This window comes from Ischnura elegans, chromosome 5 (genome assembly GCF_921293095.1).
Source record: "Ischnura elegans chromosome 5, ioIscEleg1.1, whole genome shotgun sequence".
NCBI classification, from domain to species: Eukaryota; Metazoa; Arthropoda; class Insecta; order Odonata; family Coenagrionidae; genus Ischnura; species Ischnura elegans.
The window spans coordinates 53650544-53671744 of NC_060250.1; the positions used below are offsets into that span (position 1 = coordinate 53650544).

Here is a 21201-nt window from a genome sequence, read left to right on the forward strand (position 1 = left end):
CAGTCGACCGCTTGGTTTGGCTTATCTAATTAGGTACTCACGCACTTGTCAAGGCATCGGGGATTTTTTACTGGTACTAATACACCCTTTCAAATACTTGCGTATTCATTTCTTAATTAAATGTATTCTACAGGTTAAGAGAGGTTTACATAGAGCATATTACGAATCACACCGTCACGACGGCGCGCCGTGTTCCTTGTAGTGCGAGCACAATGAGTGATCAAATCAACAGTTACCGTTTCAGGAAGAATGAAAAAAGACTCGCCCGTACTACAAACTCCACAATTGAGGGGTGTTATCATCCACCAATATGAATTAATTAAGAGTTTCCAAGACAAAGAAGAATTAATTAAGGAAAAACATTTTTGATGGGATTCTTTACCTCGATCAAGAGATAGCATTTCAATCGAAGATAAAATAACAGAGATATATCATTTATCACAGATCAGAAAGATAACTCGTTGGATTTTCCTGGGACTTGGTGAATAATAATTTAGCGATTATAAAATACGGACCTAAACACATATTAGTGAAATATTACAAAGGAATTATTAGCTGGAATAATGAGAACAATTGTATTTGATTATAAGATACAAGACTGAGAGACAATGGAACTCCCTTTCCTTAATGCACCCTTTTCCTTCAATAAAAATTATTCATGCTCTCAATCCCTTTGTGAAATTATCGTTAAAAAATAAATCTCTGGACCAAGGAGTTCTTAGACTCATACAAAAACTCCTCTTTACATGTTATTGGCGTATCAGTTTTATCTAATCGCATTTTCTCTTTTTTCTTGCCTGCATTACATGCTTCAGACTTACGCTATCGGCTTTAAACTTTGAATTGTGTAGAGTAAATCATTCCCAGCATTTATCTGCAAGCAAAATAGAAACATTCTTCATCTGGGACAATACCTATGTAATATTTTCCAATGAAAGCAACAAAAACATCCTTTAACCTGTTAAGTAGCGCGTAAATATTTATTTTGCCTGAAAAATCCAATCGAAATACCACTGTTTTATCCTCCTTAAAATGAAATGGGTAAAAAGTGGCAGAAATTTCAGATGCGAAAGATCTTTTCAACTCTTATTTACTAGAAACCTTACCCTTAGAGTTATTTATGATAAGGAACAGCATAACAAGGGACAAACTTAGGAAGTTCCTCTCGCATAGACGTTCCCAAATCCGAAGAATACTATAACCGAATCCATCTAAGAAACTATCGATCATCCATACAATGTGAAATAAACCAGAGTACCGGAAAAAAGTTCGGCATTGACTTCATAGAACCTAAATATCCGTGCAATTGGTGACAAGGATAAGGGGGAAAACGTTGGCCCACATTCAGACTTGGCCAACAACTGTTATTCCTTACACAATTTCTTCACCGATTACTATGGGATCTAAAATAGACATGATCGATGATATATGTAGAAGGTGACAATAGTATCAATGGTAAAGTGCCTCTCGTGATTATTGACCTAAGGTGTTATCGTTAGAAAAGTTACTTATGCAGGGCTTGCGGTCCAAAGTCAAGTCATTGGGACGTTTTGTAATACCTGTCTACCTACTTATAAACAGGGAAGTGTGGAGTAACGCGATCATCACTGTTAGAACGGAGGCTGGTAGCTTTATCGAAATCTCTTTTCCGTGTCTAATCCAGAGATATCTCAGAGCAAACGGCACCGCTAAACACAATTGTAGCTGATAAATCGCACAGTAGAGCATCGTGGTACAACGCAGCAGGTAAAGATTAAAGATTACTTCTCTTCATGTTTTCGGAAGTTAAAAATCCATACGCCAAGTAGTACTTGCATTCTTCATTGTACAAGAACGTAGAGAATTCCCACTTACTACTTCAAGTTACACTTGTGCTATGATCTGAAATTATTTTGAGCCAATAGAGAAGACCATTGTGAATTTTTTCATATGCTTAAAATATGATAATTTTACCTCAAAGGGGGCAAAATTTTGTATTTTTAATATCATTTCACTGCTCATGCTGATATACTACTCAATATACCATGAAATTCTCATGATATTATCATTAGAATTAAACGAACAATGCGTCAGTAAATTGAACAGTGGTTCAACGATCGTATTCTGTATTTTTTCGAGACATTTTACTTGTTCCACACTTACGCTATCATCATCAAACTTCCGGGGTTATAGAGCAATGCCCTTTTCAACAAAGCACTGCATGAAACGAGCGACTTAGTAATGTAAGCAATCATGCGCACGGGTGCAAAGTTATATACACTACGGATAAAGTTCGCCATGAAAGCCGGAGAAAAATCGAGATAAAAAATTGGGAGAAGAATCGGAGGAAAAATCGGGAGATCCGGGTTCAAATCCCGGCTAAGCCAAAAATATTTCGTGGCGAACTTCATTTTTGGTGTATATACCCTTTTCAATAAAATTTCCAACTTTCTTTTTGGTGTCCATAAAACTTCCATCTGAGAAAACTACTAGGCAAAAATTTCAAATTCAGGATGAATATAAATTTTGACAATGGTCTAATATAAATTCCATGAGAGTTTAAAGATGATAACGTAAGCTGTGCCAAAATTCGACAGAGAATACAATAATTCACCTTGACCGGGTTTCGAACCGGGTGACCCCGAGGGGAATGATACATCTGTAGGAGAAATTTCCGCAGAGGCTTTTGAGAATTTACGCCAATTCGAGCCAAGAGAATTTTCGCACAATTTGTGCATTGCGGGTGACACCGTTAAGTTAACACCGTGGCTAGTTCCGGAATACTTAAATTTTTAAAAATGAATACTTAAGATTTCACCAAGAAATACGTCAGGATATTCGACCGGCCAAGTAGGAGTGATACGACCTCTTTGTCGGCGTTGGAGGGGCGGCGTGGACGTGTTGCCATGGTCGGTGGCCCGCAGGTCTACCCGAGAGAGAAACACTGAGCAATGGTGTGTGAAGCGATCGATTAAAAATGAAAGGGAATTCACGGTGCTACTGCAGGAGTAAAACACAAAAGGATTCCAAGTCGGAAAAGGGAGGGGACGCATCCATCAAGCGATTCAACATACCACTCACAGACCTCCGCGTCCTTTCGCAAGCCCTCTTCTGCTTCCCTTACCACCACACCCTCATCAAGATCCCTTTATCCTCGATTTCGGGAGAAAGGATCCATAATTCCTTCAGCAGGGCCCCTTTCCTCCGCACACCACCAAATTCAAAGCGGACTCTCGCCGACTAGACCACCGTCAACTGCAATTTTCCTTTCTTATTTAGATGGTATCGCTGAATCTCCTCGAAACGAGTGTTCTTAGGGCGGACACCTCAAGGTTACCTGAGGACTTCTTTCTCCGATAATTCGTCGCGTACTTTCTTGCTTGGGAAGTCACTCAATTTCAACCGCAATGTCTAACAGCCAGTTTTATAATGTCTGGTTAGACCTAACCATATGATAATACAGCCTTCAACTTTATCTGAGCTTTTAACCACCTCCAAGTAAAGTTAAAGGCGGTTTCATCTTATAGTTAGCATAATTAAACCGGCCTTAAGCTATTAGTCCCGGTGTTCCTTATTAACTCCCAATATATTTGTTTACATGTAAATAAATATGAACGAGGTTATGGACAAGATAGAGTATTCTGTAGAATCTATGTATTCCTGCAGTGAGTATGTACATATTCAAAATTGTAAACGCTTTTTACCGTTCGTGAAAATTGAAATTAATGTATTGAGACTTCGTACAGAAATTCATTAGAAATAAAAAAGGGGTCAATATCGCGTTATTTACGTTGTATTATTTCCAATTCTTTTTAATATTGTTTTGAGTGGACGAGTTTACAGGAATTGCATGTCATTAGGATCTATACAACGTTTAAAAGCTAATTTTCTCTTTTTTACGTCAATTCTTGAAGTACGGCTTGATTATTCTCCACTGCGAGTATGGGAAAGCTATCATACAGGAGGAATATATTGTTTCTTGCGAGAATAATTAAGGAGAATTTTATTTCATGAACATAAAAATATATGGGACACTGAACAAAAACGAAATATTAATAGAAATTCCTGAAGGATATACGGGAGTATTCGTCCACCTGAAATCAAAATCTTGAAATAAACAAGGAATGGACATTAATGGGTTTCTCATTCTTTTTTTATCAATAATACGAAAAATTCAACCATTTCCATCCGTAAGACTAAAAACGATTACATGCATATTTCTCTATTACCAATTTCCAATAAATTCCAATGAAAGCCCCCTCTAGTTTAAGTCATAATATTCAATACCAGAAACCAAGATCATATGCGAAGTTTTCAAATAAAAACTTGGGAAAATAAAATGAAATTACGGTTTTATAATGAAAATTAACCACCTTAAATAATAGCCATCAGCTATTTCAAAAAGATTTAGCATAGAGTGGGATGGGAAAATATCCGATTTCAAAATTGTGGGGAATGTGAGGTACCTTGTTGACAAATTTTCGTCTTGAGGACTTATGGCTCACGATGTTCTTGTAACTCGGACTAATCAAACCGTAATTTCTTTTCAATCCATGCGGTAACCAAAGGCGACCATAGACATAATAAAATGTACCTGAAATGGAGAGAACGCGATGAGATTGATACTAAAAATTACAAAAATACCGATTTTCCTTTAGCAGAACTAATACAGGAAAATGGACTGTGAAAATGTAAAAAACCTACTCCTCGGTTCCAGTTGAAAACGTTTTGTTTTGTGCACTTCCTCACGCGCTGAAGATTTATGCGCCCGCATTGCTTTTGTTTTTCCCAGACTCTCCGGATGATAATTGTGATTTGTGTTCCCGCTGTCCATGTCAAAACCCCGCCTTGCAACAAAAAGCGACTGAATTCGGGGAGAGGGGCTATTATCCTAACCTCTCCCCCCTTTCAGGATACGCACCAGTCCACCCTTCCTGTACCCCTAGTCCCTCACATCACCGTATTCATTTTGTGAGCACGCAAAAGCCCTCGCACCCCCTACACCCTCAGAGTACCCCCTCCCCTTTCAACTCTGTTGCTAAGTCCAACGGTCGCAGAATCCCTGAGACCAAGAATATTTGATTTTCAACCCCGCCGCACGATCAAAGCATTCCGCAGTAAACGACGCAAAGCTAAGCTAGGGCGATAGTAACGCCACACTACTGCATGCCGAGGAACTAAAAATGACTAGTACAAATGAGGACCTTAGAAACGTCGCCGTAAAAGCGCAATTTTTATAATTTTGGAAATAAGTGCAGATTATGGTTGGTGGGGTACACAATATTGCTGTGTAAAAGGGAAACAAGTGAATCATTGACAAGTAAAAATATATACTAGATCAGAGATTCACTTGTTCTTCAGCAATATTGTGTACCTCACCAATCATAATATTCACTTATCTCCAAAATTATGAAAATTGCACTTGTATTTCGAATCCTTTATGGTCCTCAAATGAGCACTCAATAGCGTTAAAATTGATTATAGTGCGAAATAAACCACATTTTCCGCAAATACTTTTTATTGTTCCGACCCTGGGTTTCAACTATTATATAGTCATTACTAAGTAGTGGACTACATGTTGTAGTTGAAACCAAGGGTCGGACCAATAAAAATATTTGTGGAACATGACCAAGAGATTTATTTTGCACTATCTATATGTAGTTCCACAAAGTGAAGCCTGAAAACTCGATGTATATTCATAAAATTGAAATCTGCATTGCGACTAATATTTTTTCACTCCCAAACCACCGAATACAGCTCATATCGGCCATTTTATACCGGAGAGTTCAACGAAATTAACAATTTACGTACGCGAACAACCATACCCTTAATAGGGAAAACCTACCCAGGCGGGACTCGAACCCGCGACCTCTTATTTGGCAGGCAAGGACTTCATTCCGAGATTCTAGCATAGAAATACGCGTTTAATGCTCATTTTACGCATCACGGAGGAAATTTAGGGGAGTACAAGGGGTTCTGAACGCCCGAGAAATTAGATATATTAGAGCCCACCTTCCACAGCTATCGTAGTAATGTCTGTTCATCTAAATTTACAATTACACCGCCGACTTATTTGATTTGACATGTATAAAGTGTGCAAAATATCATCGCGTGCCTTATTTAAAATTGTTTAACCTCAAATTGATCTTCGACTCCCCCGAAAGACATATTCTTGCGACTCATCTGTTTGTGCATTATAAAATACCTTGAGCTGCCTGTCATCCAAGGATGGCGCACGACTTGCGCGCTACTTGATACAAATTAAACGAAATTACCTCATTCCATTTATTCGCATAAAAAAGGGTATCGCAGTACCTAAAATCTTATCTTGACAATGGAAATAATACATCAATAATGACGGCAACTGATCCAAAACGAAATTAAAAACTCACGCGGGTGGTGATGCTAGAATAGAATTGAAATTTTTTCAGCGATCGAAAAGGGGAAATAATTTTTTATCAGAATTAAGTTTTCAGATCCTTCAGCTGTTCACCAAAGGATTCGGTCCATGTAATTTTCCGATATCTAGAGGCTGAAATCGAATTTCATTGTCTGCGATGAGGAGCGACGATAATGGAATGGTGAATTTTAACTGGAAAAAATATTTGAGATGCTTTTAACATTTCTATAGGGGTTGATTGTGCGCTTCACGCTAGATAAATGGAGCCTTCGTCGGAATATCACACCTCCATTTTCCTTCAAGTGCCTATTAGTTTTCAACAACAGCAGTTGAAATCCCATTAATCACGAAGAAACCCATGGACTATTGAGAAAGTGCACCAGTATTGTGATCAATGAGAGATAGCAAATTTATCCATCATATGATTGAGAAATCATTGATAATTACTGTAATTCTTGAATGAGAGGCAGTTTTACACTGCAAAACGACCTGAAGGCCAAATGAACTTTTTTATACAGGATTTTCTTATCAAATTCATTGGTATATGCACTTCACAAACGAGCTCACTATATTATCCATACCTGCCACCCTCATCTGAAGAAATTAAAGTGGCTGGGATATTCCTCAGGAGTGTGGGTAAACCCTTCACTACATGAATTACTAAATAGGCGCCAATTTTTTTAAAAATAAAATATATCCAGAAACGCTTCATTGACTACGTTTTGATAACTTTTTCTACAATTTTGAATCTTTTAAGGAAAATGTTAATATGTATAACATATGATAGATATTAAACAACATATGTTATAGACAACTTTTACATTAAATGGATATGTATAACATATGATACACATATCCATTGAAAACTTTTCATTATCCGTACATTTACTAAATAAAACTTTAAAAAATGTTTTAAACCGAATTAAAAAATAACAGAGGCAATCTCTATCGACGGTCTAAGACAATGGGCGATCTTCCTCGACACGGAGAGACCGGAGGGAGAGGGGTGGCGATCACGTGATCTAGAATTTTTCCATTTCAATCTTGGTCCCATGTGCAGAAGCTGAAAATAGTTAATATTCATATTTACTTAACGGATCTTGCCCACTGGTAAACTGAGTTATTCAGTAATAATTCCGTCGCCAAATTCTATACCCTCGCAGTATTTCTGCGGCGCGGATTAGCGCATTACGGCTGTGAACGCAGGCGGATTGATTTGGGTCATCCGATCCATCTAAATGAGCATTCCTTCACGTGTGGCCCTGACCAGACCCCCAGTCTCCTGCCGCGAAACCCTTCCGCCCCACTTGCTTCAATCATACACTCACACACAGAATAGGCACACATGCATGCATATATTCCAGTCTACTTTCGTCTCCGCATAACCTAGAGTCCCATTTCCATCTATAATACCCCATACCATGTCTCCGGCGTCCTTGCCAGCGTCCTTGACGGCCGCAAACAGGTAGACAATGCGGCACGAAAGCCCTAGTTAGGAAAATAAATAAGGGACGGGTTACGCTCTTTTTTTATCACCAGTTCTTGCTTTGCCAAATATGTAAATGATTGTTAAAAATAAAGAAATCTATTGTTCATTTACTTCCGTAAGATCATTCGTTGTCTTAAGAAAATAGATACCTGCTACATGTCTCATGAAGCTGTAAAATAAGGCAGACCTAAACCGCAAAAAACTGTATGATTAACACTCTCAGAAAAAAGATGCCTCAGTTTTTGGAAGTACCTTTTTTTTCTTTTTTACGCTCATTTTATAATCTCAAATCCTGGATCGACCACATAACTAAATTATAGTAAAAAAAAACTCAATTTTATGTTCATTAACTTTCGCAAGATCATTCGTTTTCTTGACAATAAAAATACCTTCTACATGTCTCATAACATAAAAATAACGTCGTTTAAAACATCAAACAACTGTAGGATTAACAAAGATACGGAAAATAAATCTTAGTTTTTTAAAGTAAATTACTTATGAGGCGGAAATACAACGGAAACTTATGATTTTGGAGATGAAAAGTTCATGAATGCAGTAAATGTCTTTTAATATCAAAAAAAGTAATGGATAAAATGGAAACTGATACTTAGTAAAATGAAGTGATATTCACGCTAAACTAAAATAATTTGCGGACTAAATTCTACGAAAAGAATGAACAAACGTAAAAGGATTGAACGAAGCTTTTACAAATTAGATCGTTACTTACCATGATAAAAATTACCTAATTTGAAAAAGAACGAAATTTTGCAAAAATTACGCCACAAAACGTTACTAGATCACCTAGTAACATACTATCTAATAAGTAACAAGAATATTATTTTTCCCTCAATTTTATGGCTTTTATTTCACTGTCAAGTGTTCGCGACGATCGAAAAGCCATTTTATCACCACAATAATATATGAGGGGATACTGAGCCAAGGGGTTCAAGTGATATTCTTTTCTAAACAGAGTTAGGTACAGAATTTGATAAAAGGTATAAGTATTCGAAACATTGGTTGCCAAGGGATACGAGTGAGTCTCTGATCTGAGCTAACATCGAGAGGAAAATCAAATTCACTACTAAATATCTAGTTGATTTCTTGTTTTCTTTGCCTAATTTATATGCCTAACTCCGTTTAGAAAAAAAATCTCTTGCACCCCTTGGCCTCTCACCCCGTCCTAAGTCGTATTAAATTCAAATCAAATTAAATTGAAATTAAATTAAAATCCTCTCGCAATCGTTGTAATATGGAATGTCCGACTTCTATTCTTCGTCCATCACAGAATTAAAATTTAGCAAAAGTGATCCTTACCGTGGCACTTACCGTGAGGAAATACATACACTTCAATGGCTCGGCTGAGAATAGCTTTTCGATAATCTTTGGATATAATCTTCGATAGTATATCTCGAAAAAGCTCTTTAAGACCCTAATACCTTCATCTTTTTCCTAGTTAGATAATGAAAATCTTCCGATAATAATCTTATCAAAAGTGACTTTCCTACACCCTCCCCCGGGCACGCTTTTGATCACTGATCTTAGTACATGGACTTCGTACATTCACATTGTGGTCACGTAACCTATGTTGTGCAGCACCCCTGAGGAGCCCTCTCCAAGGAAACGTAGCTGAGCGTGAGTGGGTAAAGGGTTTGTCGGAAGTACTCGACGCAAGTTACCTGCACCCCTACCCCTTGCAACAGGAACGATCGATAAGGGACCATCCTCTTAAAGACTTGACCCCTTCACTTTCATGGGTCATAGTTCTCCTGGGTAAGTGCTGGCCTTGCAGAGCGAACGCTTTATTTAGACACAGTTCGTGCATTATATGAGTCGTTCATATATTTCAAAATTAATTACATATTTTGGTACGTGCAAGATAAATTAAATTTCTCATGAGTAGAACTTTATTTTACATAGTTTAAATAGTTTGAGTAAAAAATAGATTCCCGTAACTTAAAATCGACGAAATAAAAGTTCATATTGAATTTTACTATTTACTGTGAATTTACTATCCTTGACCTTAAAACTCTTGGACAAGGGAAATTATCTTACATGCCAGCAGGTTGCATAAGGCATGTACTAGAGTACTATAGAATTGATTTATACACGTGGGAAATTAATTTGACTTACGGCTGAATTTTTATTGATTATGAATTATTGAAATTAATTTTCTTCGTGCATGCGTGAGACAAACTGCATTTCTCAAAAGATTATTGATCGTTAACGTTCATTTTGGAGCACAGGAAAACTTAAATTCTTAGCTAGGTGTCTATAACTAACTTGGGTACTAATTATTTCACTAGCGCAGGACGTGTAAAAACATTCATAATCTTATAGGTAATAGTAGCGGGCGTAAATTGGTGGAAATCCTTTCATTGCAGGAGTTGAAGGAATAATAACTTCCCTTTATTACATGTCGATTTATATTTTCCAAAAGGAAAAAAAATAAATCACCATGTAGGAAAAGCAAATTTGTAGGGATGTACCAGTAGCACTTTTTGACCTCGAGTCGAGTTGAAAACTATTCGCGAATATTGATTAGGGTCGAGTATGGTAATTTCTGGACCAGGAAATACAACAATGGATTCTCCAACATATTCTCATTTTTCCAATACCGTTTTAAATTTTATTTTCTGAACCCTTAGCCTGACGTAAACAGGAAATGATAGTGAGGAACGTTGATCATATAATTGTGCCAAAATCGAGAAAAACCGGCATTGTACGCTAAAACCTTAAAGTTACAAGCCTAAGACTTTATGTTAAAGAAAGAATATTCTTGTTTCTTTCATAAATTTAACAATTTACCTATTTTCTCGGCGTTTGAATAAAGAAAGTAGCTTAAGGTACAAAAGTATCGGATAAGAAAGCATGAGCGATGCAGCGGTCCACTCGAATTACTCCGAGTACGCCGCTGGGTCGGAAGACGGTAGGCCACTACGGCTGACGAAAGGCGCCCACATCGACGACTCCTGCGTTTACGGCTAGCAGAAATTCCGAAAGCCAAGGCATTATGACGACATATCGACTTTAAAAACGATATCATTGCATGAAATTTATGCTAGAGCTTGGCAAATTTTGGGACTTACAGGTCTCGACAACTCTGTAACTGAAACTATTCGACTCGACATCCGCTATGCAACTCGAAAGTACCAACTCCTCGACTCGACTCGAATTTTCGAGTACTCGCACATCCCTACAAATTTTTTATTTCTTTAACTCCTACAAATCATCATTGTGTTATAACCAATCCTTCATTCAGGTCAAAGCTCCCATAATATTGGCAGCTGACTTGGTGAAGAGTGGCTGCACCGAAATATTCCCCCTCACTCATTCCACCAACGCCTAAAGTCGTTTGCACGCGACTCCATTCTTTTTCCATTCGAGGCGCTAATAAAGGTAATAGCGCCGAGGGAAGAAAGCGACTGCCCACGTTGATACACGCCACGGCACGCCAGTCGTAAGGACAGAATGCGTAGGCATCGCGTGTTTATAGACGGTACTCCGTCCTGCGGAAGCTATACAGCATACGCCCGGCACCGGGAAGAGCTATTTTTTCAAAGCTGGAATAGAAGCAAGATTGGAGGCTTGGAAGGATTTTTTTGGGCATTATTATTTTTTTCTATTTAGAGGTAGGCGAGACAGGAAGACTTGAGGGAGGTGGAGGAAACGTGTGGAGATAGGGAAGACTGTATCAGGGATCTTGAAGGATAAACGGGCGTTAAAGCCTTCGCTTCTCTCCGTTGCAAATGGTGGATGGGAAATGGAAAAGATAAGAGTACGGAAGGTGTGGAAGGTGAAGAAAATTTAGAGTCGAAGTAATTCAAACACGAGAGCTTAGAGGAGAAGAAGCCCAGGATTAAGTGGCTCGCATCTTCAAACGAAATGAATTTTCAAAGTACGTAAACAGAAGGGCAATTTTTTTCGGTAAGCTCGTTTTGAAAATTAAACTTTCGAAATCAGTAATTTCAGAATCGTAAGGCTAATGTTGTTATAAATGTAATTAATATTTTTGTATGGAAACACCACGTGATGACATAGCATTTCCATAAAATTTATAAACTTTAAGGAAAAAGTTTAATTTTTAAATATTATTACATCTATGATAAATACTTAAATTTTATTTTTAAATATTATTATATGATTAATATTAAAATATTATTGTAAAAGGATATTTAAAAATTAAACGTTTTGCTTATAAGTTAAAATTTTTATAAAAATTCCATGTCATAACGTGGCATTTCCATAAAAAATATGGATTAAAATAGTGCATATTTTTTTCAAAGGAATGGAAGAATATTACAAATCAAGAGCGGTTGTACATTTTCCCACCGTCTTTTCTGAGAAAAAAGTAAATGAACTATTCGGAATCTAGCAATTTAATTCCATTGATGTATAGCCACCCTTAGACCTCATGACATTAAAAGTACTCAATATGCTTATTCGCTACTCAGTTTTTTCTACAATCACCATAATATCATCACAAAATTTCTATAAGCCTAAAATCTAATAAAAACCTAATCTAATTCTAAACCATGCCATCTCTCACGCATCTATGAACCCTGCAGAAGGCCTGAATTTAAGGAAATTAATCGATGGGGCAAAAGTGGAGTTGCCCTGATCCCATAATACAGTCTTCCCTGCTCCTCCCCAATAGCCTTTCCCTGGGGCTCCCGCCCCTTTCCTGTGTTCGGACGGGTCATTATCCTCCCTGTGGTGAGTCACCTTCCCCGTAATCCAACTTTATGAAGTAACCTCCACGTGGCTCTTGGAAGGGACTCATGGGAGCCCGCTACGTAACTGAAGTGGCTTTCTAAGGGGAAATTTCTAACATTTTTCATTCATTCAATTGACGTGGGTGTCTTATCATGAACACGTATCCATTCTCTAAGGTATAATGGATCTCCATAAGAGTCTGATACTGTATCAAGTTTTCAATGTTATCTTTGTAAAAAAAACTACATATTCAATCGTATATAAGCGGAGCGACCGCACCTTATACCGAGATTTTCTCCATCATTATTGTCCTTTTCAGAACGAAAAGTAGAAATTGACTCGAGAAACACAATTGATACCTGGTTAACCAACATTGATCGATAAATTCAAAAATATTTTTATACTGAGGCCGATGAAATCGAAAGAAAAAAACTGATCATCAATATCTCGAGTAAAATCTATCACGATGGTAAGAAATTCATCATGCTAAATTGAGTTTTTTCGTTCCGAAACATTTTATCCCCTGCCCCTCCGTGCGCGAAAACTCATGACTGCGGCAGTGATAAAAACTGTGAAATGAAAAAAGGACTCCGAATCGCCATCATCGGTCAATGGTCGTGGAATAGGTTAGGAGCATCTCTCCGCTCCATTTTCCAAACATCGAATGTTTTATCATCGAATATTATTGAACGTTAAAAAATGGTTATAATTGAACAGATTTACACTTGTAAAATTAGAAATGTTTTCACATATTCTGACCCACTCATTCATATGAGAGTATTTTGAAAGCACCACATAAAAAATAGCTCAGTTAGCAATCAGGCGCAAAATTAGGTGCTTCGAGCATTCTCGGTAGGATTATCCCAAATTATATATATTTCCTCAATTATCTTGGCATTAAAATGATCCGGCGGTGGATAACAAGAGGAATTCTCTGAATAAAATGTATTCAATTTATAAGAAAAAACTCGTATAATTCCTGTATTCAATTGTTTCGCAGTTCAAAATCCACATTGATTTCTGCGAGGCGATTCGCCCTTGATGTAAATTATGCTCAATATTTTTTTCAAGGCGATAATGGGCGTCACAGCTTACAGGAAATATTTGTCTCATTCGATCATATGTTTTCACAAATTTTCTATCCAACCCCCTGCCCACAATAATAAGGAATTTTTCTATATTATTCGCTTTGTCTCAAGATGTTAAAGTACTTCTTCTTATGTGGAACTGATCCAGAATGTTAGTACTTTATCCTCGAGATAAATTAGGGAATATTTTTTACACAGTAGTGAATGCTGCTCTAATTTTTCATTTTAAAATTACTCTTTTCCTCCCTTTCATGAATGAAAAAATGAAAATTTTTCAAGAAGTTAACCTATAATGGATATTTTCAGTAATATTAAGTTCATAATATTATAATTTAACTCAGATTTTTTTTCTTACTGTCGGGATCTTGGAAAATTACGGAGAACTTTTTTCGAATGTAAACACTGTCATTACTCTACCGCTATGCGTGCACTAATTCAATACCTGTCTCTTCTCTTCAGCGTGAGTGTATCTCCATCCACATCGGCCAGGCGGGCGTGCAGATCGGAAACGCTTGCTGGGAGCTCTACTGCCTGGAGCATGGCATTCAGCCAGATGGGCAGATGCCCTCTGACAAGACCATCGGCGGAGGCGATGACTCCTTCAACACGTTCTTCAGCGAGACGGGAGCCGGCAAGCACGTGCCACGGGCCGTCTTCGTGGACCTCGAGCCCACTGTTGTCGGTACGTATTCAATCCACCTTTCTCCATGGAGAAGGGTCCCGCGCCCTTCTGGAGATGACGGAACTTATTTTTTACTGTAGCACAATGGACTGAAATAGAAAAAATGGAAAAAGTAGAAAAAAATTACATTTTTTGAGGTACCATGGAACTCCAATTATTAGAACTCCAGCCATCCGAATAGCTTATTATCCGAATCGCTAACAGAATAAAATTTAAAACGTAAAACAAAGAAGATATGCAAAATATCCGGAAAATTCGTAAATACGGCGTTTGCCGGCCTTGATACAGCGTTAGGGTGGATGGAGCACCAGCCTAAGGATGACCACATGCAACTTCTTGTGGTGAGGCAGATGCGCGACCTGGCTGCACGAAAACGGATCATGACAGTCAAACAGCTAGCTTTGACCGAGATGTTCAGCAAGTATTTTATAAAAATTTAAAAAATACTTGAACACACAGTATTTTCATTAGTTGGACGCAATATTATCTATAAAAATGTACTCTTTTCATTTAAAATTACTTAAAAATTCATACATTACCGAAAATGAAATCTTCTCCATAAAATACCCCAATTTTCGGTAAAAAATCCAACTGTACAAATTTTTATTAACCAAATAGGGTAAGGTCCTAATGGATTCGGAGAATTGCAGTTCTACTGTAGTTACCTACGTAAAACTCTCTAGCACTACTGAAAAATGATTGGAAATTAATGAATGTGATGTCGATTGCCTTGCAATAGATTAGATTCAGGCATAAAACTATGACAAAATTTTCTAAGAAATGCGGTTATCAGTTTTCTTGGGAAATCTTACACATTAAGTAGCTGCTGACGCTATTGGAATATTTCTATCGGATAAAAATGGAATGATCTATCCTCATGATAAATGTTCTATACTTTAACTTAGTTTCAGGGATTTAGTACAGAGAATAAAATAAAATTACTTTGTTCTATTCCACACTTTATGTTAAATAGCACGACCCTGGTTTCAGCATCTAATGCTATCATCAGGATCAGGATGATAGCATTAGATGCTGAAACCTGGAGCGGCACCGTTGGTGAAAGGTATACTAAAAGTCATACCAGGGGAACTCGTGAGGTTTGGCAACACTGCTCCACGAGCAGATTCACGATGTTATCGCGGCGGAGGTCTGAAATCGACTGTATTTTCCGAAGCGCTATGCCACGCTACGCTACGCTGATCCTGCAATGTGCTGATTGGCAGAGAGAAGGTCAGGAAAAAAAACCAGAAAAGTGATAGAATAATCCGAGAGTGACATCATCTTCAGTTATGTCCGAAAAAAAATCAAAAATACCAAAATTTCAAAATATCAAGAGCGATGCGGCACGTTTTCCCGGTATCTGGTGACAAAAATAATTTACAAGATTAGTTTTCTCACCAAATGGAACAAAACTGGGGGATAGGGGTGGATCCAGGATTTCTTTCTGGGGGGGGGGGAGGGTCACAAGCAAGGCCGTATCCAGGATTTTGTTCCGGGGAGGGCACAAGGCTACCACGTAATACAAAACGAATGCAATGATAATGTGACCATATTGAAAATTGCCTATTTTTTTAAGTGTGGGGGGGAGGAAGTGCCCCCTTGCCCCCCCCCCTGGATCCATATATGCTGGGGGCGTCCAAAAGAAATTCGAAAACTTAAAAAATAAGGGCCATCCTAATGCATCATATTGTTCACTTATGATTTTTGTCTTGCAGACGAGGTCCGTACGGGGACTTACCGCCAGCTGTTCCACCCGGAGCAGCTGATCACGGGCAAGGAAGATGCGGCCAACAACTATGCCCGCGGCCACTACACCATCGGCAAGGAGATCGTGGACCTGGTGCTGGACCGCATTCGCAAGCTTTCGGACCAATGCACGGGTCTGCAGGGTTTCCTCATCTTCCACTCCTTTGGCGGCGGCACCGGCTCCGGGTTTACCTCCCTCCTCATGGAGCGCCTCTCCGTCGACTACGGCAAGAAGAGCAAGCTCGAGTTCTCCATCTACCCTGCTCCACAGGTATGGAAGATTAGACTGTGAAACACCAACTCTAAAATATTATATTGTCCTACATTGGATTCTATCGGGTGGAAATTCTATTTAATGCATGTTACATCAAGATTAATTTTTCTTATTATCCTGTAAGTACCTTTTGGACCACTTATTCTTATTATGCTTGCACGAGGAATGAAGTTTAAGATTCGATCGAAACTTTAACATGCTATAGATGTAATTATAGTATATGTTGTTTTTATTATTTTTTTGTAATCCTTATTATATATTTTTAAAGTCACCATTAATTATTTATCCCATTTTTTGTGATGTCATCCCGAGTAAAGGAAAATGAAGTTGCCGATACGCTGTCTTCGCTGAAAATTGAAATTTAATTTCTAGACCAAAACTTCATAAATATACATAATAATTATTGCAATTAATTCCAAATTCCTCATGTTGCTTATCCAACGAATCCACAAAAGTGGTATTTTATGCTCTCTTCCGCACGGTTCTAGGTGTCCACTGCCGTGGTAGAGCCCTACAACTCCATCCTGACCACCCACACGACCCTTGAACATTCCGACTGCGCCTTCATGGTGGACAACGAGGCCATCTACGACATCTGCCGGAGAAACCTGGACATCGAGCGCCCGACATACACCAACCTGAACAGGCTCATCGGCCAGATCGTGTCGTCGATCACGGCCTCCCTGCGCTTCGACGGCGCGCTCAACGTCGACCTCACCGAGTTCCAGACCAACTTGGTGCCGTACCCTCGCATCCACTTCCCGCTGGCCACCTACGCCCCGGTCATCTCGGCAGAGAAGGCCTACCACGAACAGCTCACGGTTGCCGAGATCACCAACGCTTGCTTCGAGCCCGCCAACCAAATGGTCAAATGCGACCCGCGTCACGGGAAGTACATGGCCTGCTGCATGTTGTACAGGGGGGACGTCGTGCCAAAGGACGTCAACGCCGCGATTGCAACCATCAAGACCAAGAGGACCATACAGTTCGTTGACTGGTGTCCCACTGGTTTCAAGGTAATGCAATATTTTATTGCTGCAACAAGACGCTACTCGGTTACTTCTTAGAGTAGGCAAACCTAATCAAGGGCGCTCCAGTTGGCTGCGCAGCAATCAAAAGCTGATGCCAACAGTTAAACCCGAACTCCAGCATTATTAATGAGATCCACCAAGTCAAATCTGGAACGATTTCATAATGAGACCTCGTTACCATGTAGTAATTAATATTCACAGAGTAGAAGTTTATTTTCTAGTTATTTGGGTTTCCTCACCATTTCTCATCCTAATAACCGTCAACAAAATAAGATTATAAGTGTATAGAAGTTGAAATGTAGTATTTCACGAAGTATAATGTCAAAATTTGAACTTCCTCATTCATGTCATCGTCGTATCAATGGTTTGAGTAGTTCATATCCTGGTGTCTAAAATTATAAGTCTATAGAGGGCAAAATCTTCTATTCCATGAGGTAAAATTGACAAATATGGTTTATCTCCCTTCATCTTTTCCTCCTACCATGGGTTAGCATAGTTAACATTATGGAATATCAAATTGAAGCGGAGGACAAGCAGTGCTAACCTGCCTGTTCCATAGCCAGGTTGACTCTGTTGCGCTACAGCTCGTTGCCCTGTCGCCTATTGTTGTGGCGCTGTTGTATGTTATAGCGTTGCTGCACCTGCTGCTGGTTGCTAAAGTCTTGCAAAGGCGAACCATTCCAGTGGGGAGACAGGAAATAATTGTGGCTTACATTTTGTTTGCCCCCATTTGTGGGCAGGCTGTTCTTGGTCCGTTTATGAACGTTTTTTGTCCGCAACTTCACGAAATGTCAAGCTACAGCACTGGGACCAAGTGTAAAATGTTCAGTGCAGATTCTGCGTCGAACGCACTAAGCCCAATCTCTGTAGCACTTGGTACGACTGAGATGAACCCTAATGTGTGACTGCACAAAATACAGACAGACTGACACGCTTCAAACTTAATATATATACACTGTAAGCCACTGTTTGGAAGCCAAGGGGTACAAGTGATTTCTTTTTTCTCTACACAGTTAGGTATGGAAATTAGGTGGGTATAGAAAACAAACAAGATGAATTCGATATTTGATATAGTGCATTTGATTTTCCACTCGATGTCAGCACAGAACTGAGACTCATTCGTATCCCTTGGCAACCAATTTTTAGGTATTCCTTTTAACAATTAACTTTACCTAACTCTGTCGAGAAAAAAAATCACTTGTACCTCTTGACTTCTCACCCCCTCAAATGAGCTTGCCAAATATTGAATTTCCCTCCAAAAACCTATTAAATCGAAACTTGAAGCTCGAACGTGGTGGAAGGGTACATATTAGCAATAACACTTAGTTATTTCCTCAATTTAATTAAAAACTTATGACCGGTATCGGCTGTCAAGCCATTAGTAAGCACAGAGAGACAAAAAAAATATGGCGAATACAGGTTTATATATCAGGGGTGAGAAGCAAAGGGGTACCAGTGATTTTATTTCTAAACAGAATTAGTTTCAAAAATGGACAACAGAAATATATAAAAACTTGGTTGCCAAAGGATACGAGTAATTCTCTGTTTTGTGCTGACATCGAGTGGAAAACCAAATGCACTATTAAATATCCAGTCGATCTCGTTTGTTTTTTTTACCAAATTTCTGTACCGAACTCTCTTAAGGAAAAAAATCACTTGTACCCCACGGCTTCTCATCCCATCATATGTTATGGGGGTTTATTAGATGGTAGGGGTGGATCCGAGCTGGGATTGCTTAAGCAGGAAGGGGTAGTGGGTGGGGGAACAAAGTTTATCAGTCGGGTTGTGGGGGTGGGATTTTAGGAGGGTGATGAGTAATAAGGGGGGTGGATTAGGAAAGGTTACATCATTGGGAAGTTTTCCATGTAGTGTAATCTCCCTAACTTCCAGTGCACCCATCCTCCTTCCTTTCTCGGTAAAAATGCATTGTTTCAGACTCAGACTCCAAAAAATCTTTTTCATTTCACATTTTCTTCCTGTATTCAGGTTGGCATCAACTACCAGCCGCCGACCGTCGTCCCAGGCGGGGACCTCGCCAAGGTCCAGAGGGCAGTATGCATGTTGAGCAACACGACGGCCATCGCTGAGGCCTGGGCCCGCCTCGACCACAAGTTCGACCTCATGTACGCGAAGAGGGCGTTCGTGCACTGGTACGTGGGTGAGGGCATGGAGGAAGGGGAGTTCTCGGAGGCTCGCGAGGATCTCGCCGCGCTCGAGAAGGACTACGAAGAAGTGGGCGTGGACTCCGTCGAAGGAGAAGCGGACGAAGGCGACGAGTACTAAACGCGCACAGACAAAAGAAAAGGGTTGCGCGCACCGGTGCGTCGATGACGGGAGGAACAAAAGAAAGTGAAATGACAGGATAATGCTGATAAAAACAAAAGGAATATACCTATTTAGAAGCATTTATTAAGTGGCATTAGGCTTAGCTGTCTCCATGTGTTGCTTTGGTAATTCTTTTCATGCGAATTATTTATGTGTGAGTTTGCAAAGTTATATTGATGTCATATTTTTCTACATTTTGGGTGTCCTGATTCGTGTTAGAAATAGTTAGTGAGTAAAAAAATATAATAGAACCTATTTTTACCCATCGTCCACGCAACCCCTGTGTACGGCTAAAGTTGAATCTCATCTATTATATTATTTTACAATGAATTTTTATTCAAACTGAACTTACACCAAGGGAAAGCCGAATGCATCCTTCAGTCCACAATCAAGTGTCTTATCATGTCTTAATGGTTAGTCACATTTTGGCCTTTGGAAAAATTGGATGTAAACATGTTCTAAATGGCTTATCACGTAGCAAGATTTATGGAAGGATTTGTGGTTTATGAATGTTAAATTTTTTAGTGTGAGTGAAAAGCCTTTGTGTAAACACCAATTCAACCTAATAAATTCTGCCACACACTACTGTTTGAATTGAGTAAGTGTGAAATTGTTCCATATTGACATGATACCAGATTCATTGCATTTAGAGGACATGATTGATCAATCAGGAATAACAATTGAGTGCCTGCAGATGGACCCCAGGCAGCACCCACGATTTCATACTGGTATTAGGCCAGTAAAACTTGGACTGTGACATTTTTGAAGACAAAAGTGCCTAAAGAATAAGAGGAAAAATAAAAATAAATATTAAATACATATTTCCCCAAATGTATGATTTGAATTCAAGGGAGACACGAAGTTCTTATAATTTTTCAGCATAAATAAAAACTGTCGTTGAAGACTTTGGATGTGGTTTCATCATTGATTGATCAATTATTCCCGAGCTTTTGAAATATGTGCAAGGTGAATACCAGAAAATTGTACCGAAATGGAAATAAATTTCATGCGGCTCCGCAAAAAGACTGACGCTTTCATTTTTATTGTCATTATTAACCCTTTGATCGCCAAAAAGAAAATGAGAAAGGAGTTAGTAGGCATTTGAGGAAATCTTTTCCGCTCGGTAAACTGGACAAATCTCAAATTGATTAGTTCTATTCTCCATTTACATGTCCCGAATAATGTAGCTTTTTAAGATAATGGTACAAAATAAAAAATATAACGGTATGCATTCGGTAACCTATTTTCATCTTAATAACACAGTGCGGAATCCTTTTTAGCTATCATTATGAGAAAATAGGTATTCTTTTCTCCAAAATAAAGCAATTCGAAAGACTCGAATGACTAATAATGAAAGGTTAAAAAAAATGAGGAAGAATATCACAGACAGTTATTGATAGAGAGAGAATTATTTTTCACACATTTTTTGGCAGTCAAGGACTAATTAAGTTATATTAGGATGTACGAATGACCC

The 21201-nt window shown here is 38.8% G+C and overlaps 1 protein-coding gene across 2 annotated transcripts in view; it reads left to right on the forward strand.

Moving 5' to 3' along the window:
- Positions 1 to 20756, forward strand: part of LOC124158886 (tubulin alpha chain, testis-specific) — a 61422-nt gene extending 40666 nt beyond the window's left edge. Inside the window, exons 1-5 of one of the 2 annotated variants that reach the window (XM_046534290.1) lie at positions 12893 to 13050; positions 14129 to 14351; positions 16067 to 16368; positions 16860 to 17387; positions 19389 to 20756. In XM_046534290.1, coding sequence (XP_046390246.1) covers positions 13048 to 13050; positions 14129 to 14351; positions 16067 to 16368; positions 16860 to 17387; positions 19389 to 19685 — 1353 coding nt within the window. In that variant the 5' untranslated portion in view covers positions 12893 to 13047 and the 3' untranslated portion in view covers positions 19686 to 20756. Of the gene's footprint in view, positions 1 to 12892; positions 13051 to 14128; positions 14352 to 16066; positions 16369 to 16859; positions 17388 to 19388 lie in introns of those variants that run through there. The other variant, XM_046534289.1, reaches the window with a different exon arrangement.
- The last annotated feature ends 445 nt before the right edge of the window (positions 20757 to 21201 follow it).